Source organism: Astatotilapia calliptera, chromosome 12 (assembly GCF_964374335.1).
Source record: "Astatotilapia calliptera chromosome 12, fAstCal68.1, whole genome shotgun sequence".
Taxonomy (NCBI): Eukaryota; Metazoa; Chordata; class Actinopteri; order Cichliformes; family Cichlidae; genus Astatotilapia; species Astatotilapia calliptera.
Window position 1 is genome coordinate 39570676 of NC_137433.1, and position 23842 is coordinate 39594517.

The window sequence follows — 23842 nt, forward strand, 5'->3', positions numbered from 1 at the left end:
GCTGAGGAAAGATGAGGCCCCACTCTAACTCTCTGCACACGGTCTGAGAGTTAGAGTGGGGCCTCATCTTTCCTCAGTAAACTGTATTTATTTATTTTACTCTTTTTTTATATTTTTTTATTTATATTTGTCTGATTTTTATCTAGATGTTACTGTAGTTTTGTGCGATTTAGTTGTTTTTTCTTTAACGTTGAGGATGCTGTGAGCCTAAGAATTTAATTGCCAAATAAAAACTGAAACGTCTTTAATGACTGTGTGTAGTGATGTTTTTAAAGATGTTATATAAACGATCTTCTCTTGTATCGTGACCCAAAATGGCCTGACTCAAGAAGTCACAGTGGATTCTGTGGAACAGAGAAACTGGGTGTGTCAGTTTGTTGTGTAATTCAGTTGAGTTAATAATTTTGCACATGTAATTCCAACTAAAAACACACCAGTGATTTCATAATCCTGCTGCTCCTGTCGTGAATATAAAGGCAGGAGTTTCTGTCAGAGATCAGCAGCGTTCAGCCGTCCAGAAGACTTCATCCAGCCACACAGCGTCTCTGCACACTCGTAAGTCTACAACCACTCGCTCTGCATCTGTTTTATTTCATTCTGCTGTAAAATGCCGCCCTGCAGCTGAGCCTCTTATTAACGTTTTCTCATTGAAACAGTCATCCTCATGTTTTCCAGAATAGCATTTAATTCACAATACTTTTGTTTGACAGAGGTGCTGCAGTTATTATTAATGATGCCATTACAAATGTACTGCAGAATTATTGTTATTAGTTGGTCTTTTAAGCCCATTGCTGATTTCTCTCCATTTTTGTCTCTGTGTTTCCTTTAACTTTGTTAATGCAGGAACTCAAAATGGCCGAGTACATCACTGACCTCAAAGTGTCTTTGAATAAAGATGAGGAGGAGACTTTCAGTAAGCAAGGCTTCAGTAAAATTCCTGTTAATCTAAACCAAGGAGCTGGAGGAAACATCATCTACCTTTGGTACATGAAAGGCATGGGCGCAGGAATCTCCACCATTCAATTTTCATTCAGCAAAGAGATGGCCAATGGCCTGTTCGAAGCAGGATATACAAAGATCGATAAAAACCTCAATGAGGGAGCAGGTGGAGACAAAATCTACCTGTGGTACTCCAAGTCTGACGAGAATGTTCCCATCAAGAACATTGATGTCACTGAAGATGCAGATGCTGAAGCTCAGAAGTTTAAAGAGAGCTGGGAGAGACTGGCCTGTGACCTGAACCGCAATGCTGGAGGAAAACTGATCTACATGTGGGTGGAGAGGGAGACACAAACCTACATCTCTGAGATCAAGACCACTATTAACTGCAGTGGAGATGGGGATAACTTCAACAATGGCTACATCCGAGTGGATGAAAACACCAACAGGGGTGCAACATACAAAGGTAGTCCTGCACCTACCATCTTCCTCTGGTACCGCCTGAGCACCTACCTCAAGGATGCCTTCAGAGATCTGAAAGTCTCCACAAGCCAGAGCGAATATGAAAAGTATCAAAATGCAGGCTATCAGCGGGTGAACCAGGACCTGAACGAGGGGACTGGAGGAAACAAGGTGTACCTGTGGTACAAGAAAGACGGCAGCAACAAACCCATCAAGGCCGTCACTGTGATCACCAACATCCCAGGAGCTGTGGACCCGTACCGGAGTGCCAGGGTCAACGTCATCGAGGGGAGCCTCAACACCGGCAACAACGGTGTTCCCATTTATGTGTGTTTTAATCAGTGAGGGTAACTATGGTAACAGAGCTGAGCATGCTCACTGAGCAGAAAGATGTTTCTGTTAAAATGGTTTGATGATGGGTTTTCTTTCCTTTCTGTAATGTACGGACAAAGTGAGATCCAGATTATTCATCAGCTTTGATACGTGTTATTATTTCTGCACACTTTGTGCTGCAGTATCCAGCTGGGTGACGCTGAGCTCTTCCAGCCTGCGGGGCAAACACCTCACATAATAAAAGCATTTCACGTGCTGTGAAAGACGACTGTACCTTCCTTTGAACAGTGGGGGTGTAACTGGGCACAGATGTTTGATGAACCCTCACCTGATGTGACGGTCAGACTTCTTCCTTTCTTCCAGAATCAGACATGAGTGGGTTTGTAACTCTAAACAGGACTGCTGGGATCTACCCACGATGTCATTCAGTCATCATAAAAATATTCAAACTTGCAGAGAATCAAATTCTGCTCAGGTTTTCATTTGTCATCTGCTGGATCTGCAGAGCCACACAACTGCTGTAAACACCTCCGATTTGAACACTTTTCCACAACAAAGATGCTGCTGAAGCCGACACACCACAGTCTTCCTGTACATAATCAAGCTAAACATAGCATCAGAGCGCTCATTAAAATCAGCAGCTGATAAATTGTCTTCCAGTTTGATCCAAATTCAACCTTTAAGATGCTCATTTGTTCTAATGTGTAGGAAACATTCAGCTCCAGGTAGCAGCAGGTCACACATGTGCGAACCTTTTTACTTTGAATCGTGTTCAGAGTAAAATATGATAAATATTCCAAATAGCCTGATTAAAGGAAGAAACTGGTTTTTAAATGATAATAAGTTAAACTGGAACACTTCCCAGGAGCTTGTACATATTCATGTCGTCTGTGCTGTGGGTCAGTGTCACGTAAAGGAAATGAAACTGACCAGAATGAACAGCGATGAAGAAGAAAGCAGGAGAGACCAAAGAGAAGATCGACCCATGATGGACAAAGAGTGACTCAGCGTTCAAACCCTGAAACAAATCAAGCTCCAAAGAGTTCAAGAGGAATCAGAGTTTCAGAGTCCGACTGAATCTAAAAGGATTCAGGAGGTGAGGTGGGAGAAAGGTGAGCAGAATGCAGGGATGCTGGTTAAACATGATCATTCAGGCACCGTTAGTGAGGAAGAGGAGCAGAAAGTACAATGAGACTGGACAGATTTACTACAGCTGGCAGATACAGGGGATTCATGGAGTCCAGCACACTGTGGAGGGAAAGGAAAGGAAATAAGGAAGGAAAGGAAGCCTTAAAAAGTACGCTGGCTGACTGTCTGTCCAACCAATCACAGAGCTCCTTACATCACTCCATGGCTAATTTGCTCATTGACCTGAGTGAAGTTTCCCCTCCCCACCTTCTTCCAATGCAACAAAATCGGTGTGTCAAATGTTTGTGCTGCTATCATTTTAAAGATATTAATAAAAGCTTTTAGAGCTCACCCAACCTGCCCCTTCTTTACTGTGTAAAGGTTGTGAAACAGAAACTGTCGAGCCTCTCAAGATTAATACAGTAACTCCAACAATAATAGCTCATTCATAACAAACCAGCACAGAACAGCTGCTGGATTTTACTTATTTCTCTTTTTAAATCGTGTTTTAAAAAATATTTTGAAAATGTGTTTTTTAATTTGCAATTCAAAACTGGTTTTTGAATCGAGGGTTTTATTGAGAGTTTAATTCTTTTTTTGTGAAATTCATTTTTGATTTGAAGTATTTAGTGATGGACTAATATTTCATTTTGAAATAATGATTTATAAATAGTGTTTTTATTTTAAATTAAATTATTGGAGAATAAATTACTGTCCAATACTGGTATTGGACACGTGATGTTTTCTAATCGAAATAAACTGAACATTATGTTTTTAAAGAATAAATATTAAAAAAAATGATGCAGATGCAGCAAATACACAAAACACTCAAATGCAAATTTGGGCAATTTTGTCATTGTTCTGGCTGTAATGTACGGAGGGCTGGGAGTGCCAAAATTCAGTTTTTAAAAATACAGCACAAAATAATTACATTTCATTAATTAAAATGAAAATTATTTATAAACTATGTAAATAAGTAAATATAATTCATTTCATTTTAAAAATTTAATAAATTATTTACTATTTTAATTTCAAGTAATGACACGTAATAAATTATTTAGTGATGTACTTGATCATTCTGACACTCCTGTCTGTCAGGTCTGAGGTAATGAGCAGACTCAAACAGACTTTATTTACAGTGACAGTTACTGTGGTTCCCGTGGCGATTTCTCCCAAATCCCACACAGTGCTCATGTCCTTGGTGGGAACTGTACAACAGCTACTCCCAATCTGTACAGTGGTTCCGCTTCCATAACTCCGGTCCCAATTCCTGGTGGAGAAAGTCAACAAGGATATCCAAACACACACAAAGTTTTCAAAAGCTATCCACGTCTGTACTGACGAGCACACTCGATGATCCAGTGTCGACTGAAGCTCAGCCACGCCGCTAAGTAGGAGAGGGCTGGTGAGCAGCAGGTGAGGCTGACTTCAGCACGGGAACACTTCCCGGTCAGATGACGCTCGAAACCGGACTTCCGGAAACAAACACACATGTCAACACACACACAGGGAAATAGGGGACCGGGAGAGGAGCCGAAACAAAAAACAACACACGGACACAATGGGCAAGTTGAGCAGCGAGGACTGCCAGATCATGACGCTGTCCTTCCATTACAGCGTGAAGGATTATCAAATCCAGATTACTGGTACTCTAACTGGGCTGCTGGGAGGGACAAAATTACACAGAATAAAAATCTTTTACTGATTAATTTAAATCTGATATTATCAGAAATATTGTGGAATATTTCATTAGTAATAAATTCATTCTTTGATTCACAAATAAGAAAGTTATTCCTGCTGCTGTCAGCTATCAAAGCAGGTCTGACCCAAACCCCAAAACACGAACATGTCTTTGTCTACCCAGATAGCAAGACGACATTGAATTGATGTTGATTTTTCATCCGATCCGTCGTTATGGTCAGGGTTGAAATGCCACTGTTGTAACAACATTGAAATACTGTGGTAAACCGACGGTCTTACTATAGGGACGTTGTAATGATGTTGATTTACTGTTGTTTTTTTGTCATTGATATGTGATCTATTTGTAGTCGACCAGGTGACAACAACAACGTCGAGAAAACGTCTATTTATAGTTGACCATAATTCGGCGCCGGCCACCATCAAAAAGCCATCGATCTATAGTTGAGCGTTAAATTGCATTGCAACTGAGCGGGTATAAAGTACCGGAGACAGTAGATTTATTGTTCTTTTGTTATCAATGATTTCTGGTCTAGTTCACCAGCTTTAAAAAATCGTGTCGACGTGCAATTTATGTATAGTTGACCGGGAAATTAAAGCAGCGATCACTTGGACTATTCCGCAGCACCCCTCTCAGTGGTACATCCCTCCAGGTAACCATTGTCTTGTACAGTAGAGCGGGACATTAGATTTACTCTCAGCGGAATTGACCGGAGAAGGCATCAGTTCATGCACTGCACTGGCCTGCACCACGATTAGTATAAGGTAAGAATGAATGACTTTTGTTCTATTCGTTATTTAACAAAGTCTATCAACAAAGAAAACATTTTCGTTTCATACTTTTCCGTTATATTCCTTTACAAAGCTAGCCTAACGCTTCGAGGGTTCCTTTGTTCTTGCCGTCGCCTCGGCGCTTGACCCAGACTTTCGCTCTGTGGTTGCTTTTTAGCATAGTACTACAAAAAAATGTAAATCTGTGATATATGATTGATAAACGTAAAGGTAAATGTATAAATGTGTTCAATGACTTTGTTACTTTTAATGATTGGAGAGCACCCGCTTCGATTCGCACTCAATTCAAACTTTACGCTGCACGCTCACCTACCTTGCGTTTGCACCTTTTGTCCACACGTAAACTGCGTTTTCATGAACTGAAAACTGAGATTTTTAAAGACGCCTGCCAGGGCGGATATTTTCGAAAACTCACTTTTAGCATTTACGTGTGGACGAGGAAAACGGAGAAAACGCAGCGTCAAAGGTGTGCGCCTATTTTGACGCCACACTGTGCGCCACGCTTTTGTCTCGGTGCCATGAATTCCTACAATGGCAGACTTAGACAAAATATTGTTAATTTTATTATCTTCAGTGTTTAAATGCTCACATACACACACGCAGTTACTGTCCCTTCACACATAGGACTCGGTTCAGCTTCTATGAGCCGTCTTTGTATCTAGTTTATCCTCTTTATTGACATTGTGCCCTATTTTTCCTTTTTTTCAGATCTGATTTGGTAACTACCATCCACTTAAAAAATTAACTTTTTCTAAACAGCCCTCACCACTCCGGAGTCTTCCCCCCAGCCCACTGACAGCGGGCATCATAATGCCCCGCCCAGCTTCCGGCACATTTTCGATTTTTTTTCTGTAGATTCCAGAGACTCTGTGAGGCCACTATTACAAGGCAAGTTTGAAAATCTTGGAATTTCAGGTTTTACATGGTATAAATGGTAAATGGCCTGTATTTGTACAGCGCTTTAACTAGTCCCTAAGGACTCCAAAGCGCTTTACACATTCAGTCATCCACCCATTCACACACATTCACACACTGGTGATGGCAGCTACATATACAAATATCAAATATATGTGACAGGCAAAAACTCTTAGCAGTTAGAACAACTTATACTTGAATGCAGAATGTTACACCATCACTATTAGTTTTTCGCCTCTCACTGCTTAAGCCATTAATCTTTCTAGAATTGTTCTTTGAAACAGATGCGACCTCACAAAAGATGTTAACTATGCTGTCAGACCTGACGAGAGCTGTTAACGAACTCCGTGAGGAGGTCAGAGCCATCCGCCATCTCTGCTGCAATGAATCTGTAGATGCTGGGGTACTGCCTCTGGATTTGTCCTTGCACAACATTGAGGAGCTAAACAATGCAGAGGCAGCTCCTCAATCACAAGAGGCAAATAAGGCAATGGTGAGTATATAAAGGTTATGTACACTTTGTAACTATAAAGTATAATAGCTGTCAGATGTGATTTAAATACATAACGACGGCCTGTTGATTAAACACACAAGCACTTGCATACACATTAAAGACATGAGACACACTAATTCCATCTCTTAAAATGTGTCTATAGGTGAGACGCTTTGCCTTGATTGGAGGGACCACACTGCAGGTGCGAGACCGCCGTGTAATGGCTTATGCCATCACAAACGAGCTGGCCTCGGTACTAAACTGGGCAGGGGAAAAAACCAAGGATCAATCAAATGCGGCAGTTTGCAGATTTACGCCTGGTGACTTTCATGTTTATCAGCCAAGGAGTTTACATACTTTCTCCCTGCTGAAGACGGTTAACAAGAGCTTATTCATGTGTAGTTTTTTTTCTCTGTTACATCACATGCAATGCTTTCTTATTTTAGGATATTAATATTGACATGATACATTGTGAGACTTTTTTTTTATAAAGGGTGTCCAATTTGAGGAATAAGTACAATTATGTGTTTAGGTGGTTTAAGTATTGATGGAAACATGCAGTAGTTTAGTATTGGTTAAAATACCTATAAAGAGAGGTAGATTTCCAGTCATGATTTAACTGTTTTAATAAAAAGCAACTGTGTGAAAGAGGTGGAAAATCAACACCATAGCTCAACAGTGTTTCAATATCAGAATCTGACATTGTTTCAATGTCAACAGTATTAGAAAATATAACGTTGAATCAACGTCAGGTTTCAACATTGATTCAACAGCAAAACCTGACGTTGTTTCAACGTTAAAAAAGGGTGCAAGAGTGACGTTAGGTCAACGTCACACTTCAACGTTGATTCAATGACACAGCCTGATATTGACTCAACATTGTTTCAATGTTTCCTTTCTATTTGGGTAAGGAGCTTGGAAAGAAAAGCGTCTGGACTTCTTTAAGTTGCTCGAAGATGTTTCATTCGAGAAGCTTCTTCAGTTCTAGGGTCACACAGTGGAGAGTCCCAGATTAAAGCTTTGTGGGAGTAACCCACCCAGAGAGACAAAAGGGGGTGAGCTCATTGTGAAACCTGGCCCCACCCTATCATGTGATTTCCTAAAAACAACTCATCTCTTTTTCCTCTGTGAACGGACTGAGTGGACCATTTTGCATTAGTGTTCTGCTAATGTGTGCCGATTGGTTGTTTGGGACAGGATGTCCCTTGATGGCGCCCGTCAGACAGACGCCAGGAGGTTGTGGTGGCTGCAAGTGATGCAATCAGGAGGCAGCTGCTCGCCCCAAATCAACATGGAGGGCACTGTAAAGCAGCTCATGGTGCTGTGATAAACTATAACACTTACAGCAACATGAATGTGTCTGTGGAGACCAAACACTTTGTGTATCAGCTCTTTATTTTGGGGGGCACTGCCTCACTGCTGCCTCTGCTGGACACCAGAGGAACTGCAGCTCTGAGCACGCCAGGCAGCTGCACGCACGGGGCGATCCGTGCTAACTCGCTAACGGAAATTTGCCGTGTTAATGTGGTTATGGCGTTAACGTCATTTTAACACTGACAGCACTATTTTTAATTTGTGTATTTGAACTCTGTGTGGCATTTATCTGGGCTCTAATCTAAGCTGCTGTGAACTTGTGATTTCTGAGGCTGGTGACTCAGATGAATGTATCCTCAGCAGCAAAGGGGACTCTTGGTCTTCCTTTCCTGGGGCGTCCTCGTGTGAGACAGCTTCATCGTAGTCTTGATGTTTTGTGCGACTGCATTTGGGGACACATTCAAATTTTTAGCAGTTTTCCGACTGACTGACCTTCAGTTCTTAAAGTAATGACGAACTGTTGTTTCTCTTTACTTAGCTGATTGGTTCTCGCCATAATATGAATTCTAACAGTTGTCAAATAGCTGTCAGCTGTGCACCAACCGGACTGCTGCACAACACACCTGATGGACCTGTGGCAAGAAACTCCACAAAGTGGGCTGTACCAAGTGTGCCCCATCACGGGGGAGTTTGGCTTCTTGTTTTTTAGACGATAGATGTTTAGCAGATAATACAGATGTTAAAGTTCGTCGTCTCTGTGATGAGCTCCTACAGCAGGGGTGGGCAACTCCAGGCCTCGAGGGCCGGTGTCCTGCAGGTTTTAGATGTGTCCTTGAACCAACACAGCTGATTCAAATGGCTAAATGACCTCCTCAACATGTCTTGAAGTTCTCCAGAGGCCTGGGGCCCGTTCTTCGTACGTCGCTTACTACATCCAAGATCAAATGACACATCCAAGATCAAACCATCGCGCTAACCGTGAGCTCGCTAATCCGGTTCCCCGAACACACCTGCTGTTGACGATTACTACAGCTGGACGCAGGAATGTGACATCACTGGGTGTCGTAAAAGGGGCTACGCATCGATAGTAGAAACATTGATCGGCAACCCGCTGATTGGTCGGCGAAAATGTCCAAGGAGCGCGCTCGGTATTTTCTGGCAGCAGAGCAAGAACTCATGAGTGAGGGATTTCAGGAGTTTCAGAGTTTAATTAAAACGCAAGGGAACACTGCAAAGGCTGCAAAAGCAAGGAGAGAGGGCTGGCAGAAAGTTGCTGACAAATCAAACTCGTAGGTAATTTAATAATAATAATAATGATAATGGATTGGGTTCATATAGCGCTTTCCAAGGCACCCAAAGCGCTTTACGATACCACTATTCATTCACTCCCACATTCACACACTGGTGGAGGCAGCTACGGTTGTAGCCAGGCTGCCATATGGCGCCATCGGCCCCTCTGGCCAACACCAGTAGGCGGTAGGGTAGATCTATCATATGACACTATATTGTCCAATATCATATGGCATTATATTATATTATAATATGTTATATTATATCCCCTTTCACATTAGAGCCACAACAGGACCCACAAGAACATGGGAACAAGTAAAAGTGGAATACAGGAGTATTCTACAGAATGGTAATATTTATCTCTTAGATTGCTTTGCGTCTCTTGGCAAGGTAATACTGGCCTGTAATATTCTGTTAGTTTGTTCATAACAGCAACCAAGAAAAGGGCAGAGGAAAAAAAGACAGGTGGTGGTCCTGCACCCCCTCGTCAACAAGTTGGTTAAGTAAATAATACCCTCACGGGAATATCGATATCTCTCTATGAGCACACTGTCGCGCTGAGCTAAAGGATCCTGTCTGTCCCGCAATATACGCTGAATTCTGAGGACTCTCCTTATCAATCTTGCACCTTCCGCAATGGGCTGCTCGCGTATACGGACAGGATATGGCTGCGACAGACTTCCCAAATCCACCTTCGCTTTTATAGCCGTGGTCTCTCATCTTGATTACACGAAGTAATTTACAATTGCTACTCTGAAATATGAATTACATCTGTAATAATCACATACATGTAATAGAATGATTAATAGTACATTTCCCTTTTTTAGGAAATGACCTGTATGTATCTGTGTGACATCAATAAAAGGATCAAGTGCTGCATTATCTTTAGTTACATTGATAATATTTATTTATGGTGAAACAGTGGTGGAATATCGCTGTTGCTTTCGTATGAATGAAGCGGACATACCTGCGTGGCCGCGATCTAATCCTGTTTACATAAAGTAAACCTGCTCCCGAGCAGGTTTACGCTTACGGCTCTGTTGCTATGACAGCAAGTCCCGGATGGGCTTCGGGGAACCGACTGATCCAGGATCACGCGAAATCGTCAACAATCTAATCCAGCTAACTCACTTAGCGAGGTACGAAGAACGGGCCCCTGGTTACGAACTAATCATGTGATTCAGGTGTGTTGACCAAAGGTGAGATCTAAAACCTGCAGGACACCGGCCCTCGGGGCCTGGAATTGCCCACCTCTGTCCTACAGTGATGATGGTTAGGCAGACCTCACGCTCATGCACTGTTTGGTTTCTGACAGATAAAAGTCTCCTGCAGAGACAAAGAGGACGAGCACACACAGGTGTAACGCAGCTGTTGTCATATTATTCACATCCATCGATCCGACAGGTGCACATTTTCAACCGTGTGACAGACTTTCAGATTAAATGCTGATCAGATTAAATCTCAAGTTTTCTAAGTAAACCTCGCTGCTGACGAGAGCAGACGTTTTGCTAGCGTCTGGCTCCAGTACAGCTTTTTTTAAGGAAGTGATGTCGGACCTTGGGCTGGTCCAATCAAACGTAGTGTACTGTTCTTCAGCGACCTGTCTCATCATCACTCACAGAACTTCAGTATGAACGTGGAGGAGTGGACAGTGTGCTGTAGCCTCCACGTCACCACGGCTGTTTGACCCGCAGAGCCACAGGATGTGCTGGACTTACCTGTGAAACACTGCACAGGTGTTACAGTGAGCCGGCTTTTTTAGGTCCCTTTCAGTTTGTGTCAGAGGGTCTCTGGTTATGAAAGTACAAGCTGAACAGTGTCTGACATGACAGTGTCCTACTTCCTGTACAGACCTGCGAATGAGCATCTGTGGATCACAGGTCATCTGACAGATGTGACGTGAGGAAAGACTCCAGAGAGCAGCACGACCTGCAGCACACAGAAATGTGGTCGTGGTAATCAGCGCTTCGCTTCAGGTCAGCAGGTTAACTTATATTTTTGACCGTATTCATGTGAAACGTCCACAGACACAGAGGCTACAGGTGCAGAGACTGTTTGTCTGCTGAGCAGTGTTGGTCAAGTTACTTGAAAAAAGTAATCAGTAACTAATTACCAATTACTTCCCCCAAAAAGTAATCCCATTGCTTTACTGATTACTTATTTTCAAAAGTAATTAATTACTTAGTTACTTAGTTGCACATCCCAGCACATAACATATTTTTTGTGTTTACATTCAGTCTTTCAAATAGATGCAAGTAAAACACAGCAGAAAATAAATAAAGTCAAAGACTCAGCGGTCCTGTTGCTCTATTTTCACCTGTAAAGCAGGAGTGGGGCAGGCGGAGGTTTACCCTGGTGCAGGTGTGCCGCGGTCAGTGGAAGAATCCGCGAGTGTCTCTGTGAGTTTCCCATTACGTCGTAGCTACTCGGTGCTTGTTGGAAGTTTAGGGGTTTTTTTCACTGTAAAAGGTTTTCTTCCCAAGCACAGCGGACACTAATGTTTTTGTCACTTTTTATGGAATCAAACTCAAAGTAAGGTCAGTACTTCCACGCTTTAAACGCTGCACGCTCATACTCTCTCTGCACTCGATATATGATCCATTGTTGATCTGCACACAGCTGTTGTCACGAACGTCGCACTCGCTTACGTCACTGTCATGAGACATTCTCGCAAAAAATCACGGTTTTAGTAACGCAGTAACGCAGCGTTCCTACGGGAAAGTAACGGTAATCTAATTACCGTTTTTGCAATAGTAATCCCTTACTTTACTCGTTACTTGAAAAAAGTAATCGGATTACAGTAGCAGAAATGGGCAGTAACGTGTTACTGCCCATTTCTGCTGCTGAGGTCTGAGTGCAGACCAGTGCTGCGAGCCCTTTAAACCAGAACCTGCCCCCAGTCTGAAGTCTCCTCCAATCACAACACGAGACACGCTGATGAAAACGTTTATTCGGAGACAGAAACGGCAGTGCTAGCTCACTGCTAATGCGTTCATGTGAATTCACCTGATATAAACTTTATATAAACTGTAGACACAAGTCATTGCAGAACAGAAGCTGTTATCACTGCGGCCGCCTGCAGTGCTGCGTCATCACTTCCTGTCCAGCACAGAGCCACATGCTGTTCTCGAGGCTCAGACAGGAAGTGGAAGATGTCTACGGCCGCAGCAGGAGACCTTTGAGGTTGTTCTTCTTCTTCTCTGTGTTTATTCACCTGTCTGCATGTAATCATTAGTTATTATTCATCTGTGGCTCTGTCCCACAGCGGGTCTTTGTCCTGTCACCCCGCCCCTCCCTGAGCCTGGTTCTGCTGCAGGTTTCTTCCTGTTTCCTTCCCACGGTCACCAAGTGCTTGTTCGTTGGGGGTCGTCTGATTTTGGGGTTCTCTCTGTATTATTCTCACCCGTCTGACTGACGCCTACTGTCATCGTCCTGCTGGTGACTTTGAAACACTGAGGCCATGGATGACCTCTGTGACCCCGAGGTGCTTACATCAGGGCTGAAGGATGAAGAGATCCTTAGCCCGAGTCATCAGAGTAAAACCAGCTGCAGTGCACCATGGGTAGTTTGCTGGTTCCCGGTTTATGAGGAGCGATCACACTACACCCGTCCGTATGTGACGACTCCTAATCTATGAGCTTTTCCCTTCAGTGTCACAGGCACTGATTAGCCCGGGTCAAAGGTCAGCTGTTTTTTTTTGTTTTTTTTTTTCTAAATGACATCAGAAACAGCAGTATGCGACATTACGTGATGGCAGAGCTTCAGTTCATCCTTTGTCATTTTTTTTTTTTTTTTTTAAACAAATAGGACAGGGGGAATGAATGAGAGAGAGAGGGGGAGAGAAAGAAAGAAAACCAAAGGGGAGAAGAGACGGTGAGAAGGGGGGGGAAGAGAGAGAGAAAAAAAAAGAACTCCTGGGTCACCTGTATGGAGAAAAAAAAACAAACAAACAAACAAACAAAAAAAACAAACAGAGGAGACAGCAAACAACAAAGAGCAACATAATAATAGAGAAAACAAAGCACCATCACAATAAACTAGCTAGTCATAGATATCAATATTTACTAAGTAATAAACGATATTGTGCAGCACGCAAGATAGACAGCGCACAGTGTGCTTTGAGGCAGCAGCCAAGAAAGCTTTAGTCCGCGTCTGTGAATACCCATGTGTGCATACCTGTGTGGATCAGCATGCTTGCATTCCAAAGGTTTCTCCATGTAATGATCTGCTAGGGAGTGTGGGGGGGCCACAGCCCCATCCTCCAGGGTGTGAAGCGGGTATGGAGGAGATCAAAACTCCAGACATCCAGAGGCCCCCAGAACACAAGAGACCATGGAAGGTCAGCTGTTTTAATGAAAGCCTGCAGTAGGGGTGGGTCTAGAGATTTTGACTATGCCGCTCTACTGCGATAGCGCATGTTGATGGTGTCATCAAGCTGCGCCTCTTTTGGTCGAAAGTAGAGCAGGGCGATATGGCCAAAAATATATATCTCGATATAGATTTGAAAATTGGTGATAACGATATAACTGACGATATAATTGATGCGAGACAAAATGCCACTCCACAACATTACTAGCACAAAAAAAACCACCATCCATTTATTTTCACTTAAACAAGCAGCTGTTTTTATGTGCATTAAACCTATATAAACATTTAACAGTGCAAATGCAAATTCCTTACTGACAGCTTAACCAAAGGCATTTCCAGTAGAAATGGGCTGACATATCCTGAGCATAACCATGTATAATATCCACTGAAGTTAAAAAGAGGTGCTGTGCAACATTAAACTGCAGTGTGCAGTACGCATTTTTCTGACCATAAGGTGCACAGGATTAAAAGACACAAGAAACAAAGCAGTCAGATAAATCAAACTTTATTCAACTCGTTCTTCTAGCTTTCTCCACTTCTGTACCATTGATTCATTAATGCTGTAATCTGTCACAGCTGCTCTATTCCCATGTTGTTGCAGTATATTAATGACTAACCTCGTATTGTGGATGGATTATCTCAGTTGTTCTCCTGGCTGAAGTTTGGTCCGTTTACAGCATCCTGCCATGCGATTGCATTTGTCTCTAACCATCAGGAACCGTCACGTTAACTTTTATCGAGTGGAAAAGTGTTAGCGTTCATCCTCCAGCTTCACTGTTTATGCTAACATAGCTGTGTCGCTAGAGATCACGTAGCACATCATTATATAGCAGCTAGCCCAACTTCAGTAACCCTACAAACGTCACTGCTGTTTAGTTTCCTGTCTTCATTTATGTTGGAAGTGATAGCAGAGCTGTACGTTTGAATTTTCTCAGTCAGAACATGCTATATCATGCTTAGGTGGAAGCCAGCGAGCTAACTTCCTGCTAACTTCTAACTCCGTTAAATGTAATAAATTCTGTTTTCATGGATTTTTAACTCTCAGTGATGCTGCAGTGTTCGTTTGACTTTGGGACCTGAAGCAGACGGAGTTTAGGACCCAGATTACTCCACGAGGCTCCTGACAACGGCAGCCGTAATGCTCCAACAATCCATCCAGCGGTGCGGCTTCGTAGCTTAGCAAAGTCGCACTAAAACATTTGTCAGATTTTTTAGCGCCGTGCACATAAAATCAGTTCGAGGTCAGTGAGCACAACCAGATTTCATACATGAGGCGCTCTGTCGATTTTTGAGTCAATTAAAGGATTTTAAGTGCGCGTAAAATACGTTATACAGAAGAAAAGAATATATCGCTATATATATCGTTACCGCACATGTTTCAGATTACACCGTGATATGGATTTTAGGCCATATCACCCAGCCCTTGTCAGGTTATGGCTGTGTGCAGGCAGGAGTGGAAGTAGAAGGACCCAATGTGCAGACACTCAGAGGCGGAAAGTAACTCAAAACTCAGCTTTTATTGCTGGATGGCAAAAGGTGGCAAACGTAACAAAAATCCAAATAAACTTACATGACCAGGCAGATGGAACACACAGCATAAATGAGAGTAGATCACGACACAGAGAAACACAGGGCTCAAATACACAGAGGGAGCAATCAGGGAATGGGTAACAGGAGGGAAACACAGCTGGGGCAAATCAGGCCTAACGAGACAAAGGAAGCAAAACCAGACACATTAACATCAGACATGGACTTTCAAAGTAAAACAGGAAACATAACACAGACTCACAGGCAGGCACTATAACAAAGGGAACAGAGACGTGGGACCAGGGCAGACACAGACACTGACTGGATGTGGGGATACAGCAGACAGGGGAGACAGCAACTATGGAACACAGACAGAAAACCAGAACACTAAAACTCTAACCAACCCCACCCAGAGGACCTAAACTAAGAATGATCCTAAAACCCATAAAGCAAAGCTAGAATATAATGAAATAACAAAATCAAAGAACTAAAAACACAAAACACTGGGTCAACGACCCAGGGACCCTAACAGCCCTAGCCTGCAGCAGGTTGTGTGCCGTCGCGCCGTGATCAGAGTGATGCGATATCGGCGCTCTAACATCATCACAGATCTGTGTCCATCTACAGAGACGAGGATGAAAACAGTCGGCCATGTTTGGTTTTCTCCGCGGAGCCGTTCAAGCCCCACGATGACGTTTATTAATCACATGGTTATGAAACAATAACCTGAAGCTACAGAGCGCCGCGTCACAGTCGCACACACGTGAGAGTTCTCAGAGTTCAGTTCTGCGCCGTCAAACCTGTCAGCACACGGCTCTTCAAACTTCCTGTATCCAGATTACTTCCTGTGACGTGCCGTAAGCTTCGCCAACGTGCTGCCGTTTGTCTTTAAACGTCTGCTGAGTGTCAGGAGGCCGCAGCTGCTCGCCGTGGCTCTGAAAGCTCCGCCTCCAGGCTCGCAGCTTCACCTGTCAGTCGCAGTGGCTGCTGTAGCTAGGCAACCAAGCACCTCCAGGCTGCAGCAGCTGCTGTCAACCTCCTGGAGGAGGCGCTGAGAGAGAAACGGATCAGATCAGATTTCTGAGTTTGTGGCGTCGGTACAATCAATAATTTACACTGATCGATTATCTATCGCTACAACCAGCATGCAAACTCCACCCCCTCCACATTAAACAGCAGCTTTTCAAGTTCATCTGAGAGACTCAGAGGGGAAACTCAAAACAGGAAGGGGTTGGCCAGATGTTAAGCAAGGATAACACTTTCAAATTAAGAGCATGAAGGTTCAGTGTAAACACACTTGAGTGTGCAACACGTTTCTGTCCTCATAATTTTATCAAATCAGCTTCACACGACAGCAAAAAGAGCACGCTGACACACGCCAGTACTCTGATTACTCTGAGGCCTTTAATGTAATCTGATAATAAATATGAATATTAATAAGAAAACATATATTACAATATTCATTCATGACAAATAAACAGGAGGCTACGACTCAGATTACAATCCTGAACTCACGAGGAAACACTGCAGGATGATGACATCATGAAGCGTCACGCAACAGGTGACTCACCTGCACGTGTCCGTGTGAGGCGGCGTCCAGCAGCCGGAGGCAGGCGGCGCTTTCATCCATCAGCTGCCGTCTGAGCGAATCACAGAGCTCCGAGTCCGAGGAGACGTCAACCATCAGCCGCAGCAAGCAACGCAGCAACACGTCGACACGACACGCCATCCTGACGAGGGGAAACACATGAGCACGTCATACGGGACGGTCCAACGCCATCAGGACAGGAAGAAAGTAAAAGCTTCAAACTCGCAGCCGTGTGTGAGCGTGCGCGTGTGTCTGTGTGATCGTGTCCGTTACCGTGGCCACGCCGCTCTGGTCGTCTTCTGCAGCGCCTCCAGCATCCTCAGCCGGTTCGCCTCCTCAGGTGGGTCTCTGACCTCCAGGTACCCGAGCACCACCCGCTCTAGCCGCCACAGGTGTCTGCACACAGCCACGCCCACCCTGCACACACACACACAGGTGTGTATTCATATCCTTGTGGGGACATCTCATTGACATATGTTTTTCTTAGCTGCTTTCAGTAACCATCAAACATGAATGCCCAACCATAACCCGACTGTAACACTAAAACCACAGTTTGGCTTCAGACTCGCGGCGATTCATGCAGCTGGAAAACATTCAAACTGTTCTGAGATCAGATTGAAGCAGCGGCGCCCCCTGCAGGCAGAACAACAACGAGCTCTGAACCCAAAGTCTGATTATCTACAAATTCATAAAAGACTTTTCTGTTTTAATCACAGCTGAGTCATCAAAGCAAGACTGAAAACATTTAATTAAAACTGAAAAAAATGAATCATTACAGACGCTAAAAAATACACGCATTTATCATTTCTACATTATTTAATAAATAATTTAATGTATTATAAGTGGGTTTATTATTTACATACAAATGTTTTTCTATAGTAACAGGTAAAAATACATTATCAATAAAATATACCACTTCACAGTAATTAATGTAACCTGTAGCATCTTATATTAAATAGGAAATCATGAAATTATGATTAAATATATTTAAAGTAAAATGAAACAAATTACTCATAATTTAATGTGATGAGCCATATATAGTATAGATATAAAAATATACAAATAATTAAAAATTAAAACGTTTATATTTGTCATTCATAATTAATTATACAAAAATACAAATGATAATTTATTAAAAACATTTTAGATACAATCAACATCAACTTTAACACTTTAGTACAATATCGTGAACTGATAATAACAATAAATGTGATCATTACAATGAACAGATAATATTAATAAAGAGTTTGTTTAATGTGTCACATTTTCATCCAGATAAATTAAATCACTGATGCTTCCATAGTAACCAAAGGTCAAAGGTCAAACCCACCTGTCGATGTACGCCGGCAGAGCAGCAGCATAGACGCGCCGTAGCACCACCTTGTTCTCCGCCTCCATGTGGGTCAGCATGAGACGCAGCACGTCGTCATGGCGACACGGCTTCCTGCGGGAGGAGGTGGAAGAGGAGGGGGGCTTCTCCAGAACCACCAGCAGGTCCAAGAGGCAGGACAGGACCAGCTGGGTGGGAGGGGGCGGGGTCAGTGACGTGTCATCAGACAGAGACAGAGTCTGTGTGTGTGTGCTACCTGGATGACGGCGGCCTCAGTCCTGTACAGGTGTTTGAATAACGCCTCATAAAGAACCTCGGCTCTGTTGAACTGATGCAGCTCTGCAGGCGGCTAAAGACACAAACACAGACACACACACATACCATCATCATCCAATGCCAGACACGACGCTGAGTGTGTGTGTGTGCATGTTTTTACCGTGTTGAGCACGATATGGTGCAGACAGCGAACTCCCAGCATGCAGTTCTCCAGTCTGTGGTGGTCACTGAAGAGGAGGGAGGGGGGAAGGAGGCGGGACAGGTGAGGTGAGAGTCCTGGGCGGGTCACCTGCACCAAAACACCAACACACAGGTGAAGACAGAGCACCTGATGGGTCAATCAGCTCCAACCTGTTTCACAGAGGAACTACTTTCTGTCCACTGTCTCCATCCGCCAGCCAAAACATACGCAGCGAGATGGGAGGGCCGTTTGCCTCCCGTCAGGCTTTATCCTGCTCAGCGATGCGGCTGGCGGATGGAGACAGTAGAAAGGAAATAGTTCCTACATGGAGGCTGGAGAAGAAGGTGTGTATGAGAATGAAGCGCACTTCATAAAAGACACCTGCCTCACCGCAGTCCTACACTTCTGCCTTCACAGTCTCACCTGTTCGGACCATACCACCCTCACAGGTAAGCGGGGGACGATCAAAGCATAAGCAACCAAAAATATCTTTAAACACGGGTTGAAGGGGGAGCCTGGCTCCTGCTGACCTCATGCAAACTTCTCTCAAACTTATCTCATTCAACATCTTCAAGTGGCATCGAGAACGCTCCAGAGAAGAGCAGAAAGGGGTCAAAGGTCAAACTGACCTGCAGAAGACTCCAGGCAAACACCAGCTTCACGGCTTCACAGCGCTGCCACGAGTCCCTGCTCTCACACACACACACACACACACACACACACACACACACACACACACACACACACACACACACACACACACACACACACACTTAAATATTCAACAAACTTGTTTTTGTCTTTTAATCACAGAAAAAATAACGAGCTAGCCAATCACACAAACAGTTTGAACCAAGTGGAGCTCAGAGCACTGAACACGCATGTTTTAGAATTTCATGTGAGGACGTTTGTACAGAGCAGACATCCCTGCACTCTCTGTGGGGAGAAGGCCAAGGTCCTCACAATGTGGCTGTTCCATCAGGGACTGGTCCTCCTAAGTGATGGAAGGCAAGTGTACACACACACACACACACACACACACACACACACACACACACACACACACACACACACACACACACACACACACACACACACACACACACACACACACACTCTCTCACTTGGTGAGCTGTGGCTGCAGGATGTCCAGGACTCCTCCCAGAATCCCTCTGCTCCCCTCCGTGTCCCCAGCCAGCAGGTGGGCGGAGTCTCTCCACCCTCCTGCACTCAGCAGCGTCTCCAGCAGGCCGCATGCTGCTGCTCTGGAGGCGGAGCTAGTCCACACCTGATCCTGATGAACAAAAGCACACTGGAAATCAAACAGCTGTCAGTGAATGCATCACGGGGTCAGACAGGAAGTACCTGTGCTGCAAAGGTGCATGTTTGATGTTTGCAGACTCACCTGGAAATGTGTGACAGCAAACACGCAGGTGGGTGGAGCAACAGCAAGTAGCAGACTGGTTGTCCGTTCTCTGGCCTCGCCCCCTTTCCGCCTGTCACCCAGAGTTGTTAGCAGAGCCGTGAGAGCGGCACACACCGCCGCTGCCTGTGTGGGGATGCTCTGATAGGCCGCAGCGCTCAGAGGGCTGCAGTCATCCTCACAGAGCGGCAGAGCAGCACAGCCAATCAGAGCACTGATCAGAGAGACATATGCTGCTTCAAGCTCCGCCCACCTACTGTCCTGGCTGGCTGGAGAGAACAGCCAGTCAGATCCAGCGTACTGGAAAAGCTGCTTTATTTGAGCAATCAGAGAGTGGGATTTAGGACGGGAACCAATCAGCTTCTCCCTCAGCTGAGAAAGGAGCTCTGTGATTGGAGGAGGAGAGGAAGGGGACTGCTCCTCTGAGGAGGAGGAGGAGAGATGAAGGTCATGAAGTAAAGCGGAGAGCTCCATCCTGCACGAGAGAGAAAAGGAAAACGTCACAATCTGTGACTCACCTCCAACATTCTCCACAAGCTTTTATTTGAAAGGGCTTCCCACATATTCAGTACCGCGTGCTTCCACCAGGGGCACTGTGACCTCTAAGCTGGGGTCAGGTGATCTGCAGCTGCTGTGAGGCCATAGGTGACCAGATGGGATGAAGGTGGAGCTGGGGTGAACCCAAGCAGACACCTGTCAGTCAAAGAGGCCACTCCCCTAATTATGCTACCTTTAACCTAATCGATGCCTCAGTCTTTAACCCTGTCTAATACCTGGGTTTGGTATGTCCAAAAGCAGGATCATGATCTAACAGTAAACAACAACCTCACCTTACTACACCTGAGACAGGTGACCTGTAGGGCCGAGGCGTTGTCTTTTACAGGTGTAGCATACCTACATGCTACACCGCAGCTCCATCGCAGCTTTCAGACTGTTATGGGTTTTTTGTTTTGTTTTGAAATCAGCCACGCTTTACGAGGAGGATGAAGCTCGTCTTTGAGCTCCTTGTTGGAGTCTTTCTGGCTCCTCCGTGGTTGCATTTCTTCTTCTGCTGTTTTATTGTGGCTGTGTGGCTCAGCAGCAGCCATGTTTCTGTCTGTGATCAGCTGATGGACACTAAAACTCTTCCTCAGATTTAATCAAAAACATTAAAGACTGCTCCACTTGGCTCTATTTTTCTATTTTATTATCATATGCAGCGTTCAGCTGGAGTGCCTGTAGCTATGGTTACTGTACAGGTGAGGACACACCTGTCTCTGCTGGCTTTAACATCAGTCACGGGCAGAGTTTGCACCTGCACACGTCAGTAAAGCGGGAAACCCTGACCTGTGCGCGCGCAGGTACTCGTGCAGTAGAAGCACACCTGCTGCACCTCAGAAACCTGAGCGCGAGGCTCACCTGCACCAACACTCCCACTAAAAATCAATCCCCGCGCGGACAGTCTGTTAGCTGTGTAGTCTAAGCCGGCCTGATTAACAGATAACCGATTAATCGATGGTTTTTCGTTAAATGAGTGAAACTGACCTGAGAGCGGCTTCAGTCCTCATTCAAATTTACGTTAATTTTACAGGAAAGCAGCAGCGCGTGCACCCACACCCGCGGACTGTTTACGGGTACGAGCGGTGTGCCTGCAATAGGCTTCCGGCTGGGAACAAGCTCCACGTGAAAGGTTCCTGGCCCTGCTCTGAGCTTTAGTGCTGCCTGGGAGTTCGGTCCAACGGTGGAGCCGCGTTCTCCGTGACCTTACAAACACGTCCATGTGTGTTACGTTAAATCTGACACCGACTACATGAACTCCGTGGGCTCTGCCTCCGTTTTCCCACAGGGGAAATCCCTGCATCAGCTGATCGCCTGAAACGCTCTTCTTCAGAACAGGCTTCACTCCTGCGGCCGTCCGAGTGGATCTGAGATTAAAGGTGAAGCGGGCGGAGGCGGGGTTTCCTGTGATGGCCAAATGAAGCTTTCTGAAGCTTGTGTTGAAAAACGGCTCATTACTCGAAGCTTTTCAACAGAGTCCACTCTGGTGACATCTGCTGGCCAAAAATACGAAGAGCAGCTTGAATCTACAAAATCAAATGTACTGCTTCATTATGACGGAACACTCCGCAGAGTGAGGTTCTGTCTGATATTGGGCTGCCGTTGTGTTGCTTTGAACATGTATTTTTTGGGGTGAAAAACCACGTCTATTTGTTTAATAGTTTTCCTTCTTTAAACATGTGCCATGGTGTGGTCTTTCTTTGCTTGTGACTTATTGCTTGTGAAATATATATAATATACAAATAATAATGTAAAACACATAATGGAGGATGCTTCTGCTGTGAGGTCCTGCATCCATGTACTTATGCAATTAATCCCTGGACAGCTGGAAAGGTATTTTATAAATAATATTATATTTGACCATTTTTTTTATTCATATTTGTGATCTGGGGGTAGAACTGATTGTGAACTGGAAAGGGAAAATGCTTATGAACTTGTAAAGTAAAAACATGATGCATCACGATGTGTGAGCAGCTTCAAACAAGGTCATCCTGTTCTTATTTAAGAAGAGGATTTGTTCCTCTGTGCGATGGCCGAGTCTGTTTGTCTCTCCTGCCTCAGAGAAAATGCTCTCACATGGAACAGAAGACGCTGGAGAGATGCAGGAGTACGGTCTCCCTCGGTCCCACAGACTATCAGCTAAAAAGAATGAACAAATTAATTGGCTGCACATTTTGTAGAATAACATTTTAAATATTTTTTTGTTATATTACATTTAAAGAGTCAAATGAAAGTCTTTCTAACATTATTTTATGATATTAATATTATGAAAAACAGATTTTTGTTTTGACATTGTAAGTTTCTCATGTTTTAAGATAAAATAAACGAACACAAAACAAAATCAAACAACAAGAACACAAAGCTGGCAAACCCACCCGGCTGACCAAACTCAACTCAAAATTCTCCCACAGACAGAACCTCGTCTCTTCCTCGCTGCCTCCGTATCTCCCAGTCGAATGATCAGTGGTTTGCTGTCTCTTACCACCAAAACACTCCACAAATCTCGTGAATGATTCACTTTCTTACAAACCACTGAATCAGTTAGGTTGTAAACGAAGCTTCGGGCGTCACTGATCACGTGACTCAGGCCAAGCGAATCAAGCCTCGACACAGAGCTTCTGAAGCAGTGTGTTCGTTTTTGTTACACATGCACCGGAGCTTCAAGCAAGCCATCACTACCTGTTACTGTCCTGGGATCAGCAGCTTTCTGTTAAATGTGGTTTGCTGTGTGCTTTATTACACTTTAGTGTTTGGTCTGCTGACGGAGCTGCACCTCAACCCCACCTGTGAGGAAGCCTGAGGATGAAGAGCTCAGAAGCACGAAGCAGCCAATCTGCACCTTTCTCTGATTTTTTAAATATATTTTTTTCTGATTACTGTTTATTGCGGCACAGTTGGTGTGAAGCACCCACGATGTCGTTGTACATGTACAATGACAGTAAAGGGCTATTCTATTCTATTCTATTCTATTCTATTCTTATGCTCAACTGGAGAGATGACAGCACCTACATCCACCACCACTGAGTAAATACTTGTTACTGTACTTAAGGAGCATCTTCACCTGAACATCAACAAGGACGGGATGAGTGTGTGTGTGTGTGTGTATCATGTTTACATATCTTTGTGGGGACCATCAGCCCTTATGGGGACAAAGTGCCGTCCCTGCAAGTTTGAAAGCATCTTTGAAACTCAAAGTGTGGTTTTAGTGTCAGACTTACAGTCAGGTTATGGTCAGGCATTCAGTTTTG

At 44.2% G+C, this 23842-nt stretch overlaps 2 protein-coding genes and 1 long non-coding RNA gene across 4 annotated transcripts; 2 read left to right on the plus strand and 1 right to left on the minus strand.

The window, feature by feature from the left end:
* The first annotated feature begins 419 nt into the window (after positions 1-419).
* LOC113034085 (uncharacterized) lies at positions 420-1842 on the plus strand. Its single transcript, XM_026188401.2, has 2 exons — positions 420-555; positions 844-1842. Exon 2 carries the CDS (start codon positions 853-855, stop codon positions 1744-1746), a length of 894 nt encoding a protein of 297 aa, XP_026044186.2. The 5' UTR covers positions 420-555; positions 844-852; the 3' UTR covers positions 1747-1842.
* A 13387-nt stretch (positions 1843-15229) lies between these two features.
* tti2 (TELO2 interacting protein 2) lies at positions 15230-21988 on the minus strand. Of its 2 annotated transcripts, none has more exons than XM_026186398.2 (10): positions 21582-21988; positions 20040-20532; positions 19759-19928; positions 19264-19321; positions 18614-18742; positions 18434-18526; positions 18178-18365; positions 17121-17264; positions 16830-16989; positions 15230-16310 (listed from the first exon to the last, which is right to left on the minus strand). In XM_026186398.2, the coding sequence occupies exons 1-10, from the start codon at positions 21602-21604 to the stop codon at positions 16224-16226; spliced, it is 1545 nt and encodes a 514-aa protein (XP_026042183.2). In that variant the 5' UTR covers positions 21605-21988; the 3' UTR covers positions 15230-16223. The 2 variants fall into 2 exon arrangements, with proteins under 2 accessions (XP_026042183.2, XP_080165102.1); XM_080308976.1 differs by having other exon boundaries at positions 19759-19946.
* On the plus strand, positions 21693-23553 carry LOC113033081 (uncharacterized). The gene is made up of 2 exons (XR_003274000.2): positions 21693-21973; positions 23342-23553. It is a non-coding gene; the product is annotated as an uncharacterized LOC113033081 (long non-coding RNA).
* The last annotated feature ends 289 nt before the right edge of the window (positions 23554-23842 follow it).

Coding starts and splice junctions, on each gene's coding strand:
- LOC113034085 (XM_026188401.2), top strand. CDS start 853: ATGGCCGAGTACATCACTGACCTCAAAGTGTCTTTGAATAAAGATGAG.
- tti2 (XM_080308976.1), bottom strand. CDS start 21,604: ATGAGGACTGAAGCCGCTCTCAG. Junction 18,743..19,263: donor TTGCCTGGAGTCTTCTGCAG/GTCAGTTTGACC, acceptor GTTTTGGTGCAG/GTGACCCGCCCAGGACTCTC. Junction 17,265..18,177: donor CTGCCGGCGTACATCGACAG/GTGGGTTTGACC, acceptor GTGTGTGTGCAG/GGTGGGCGTGGCTGTGTGCA.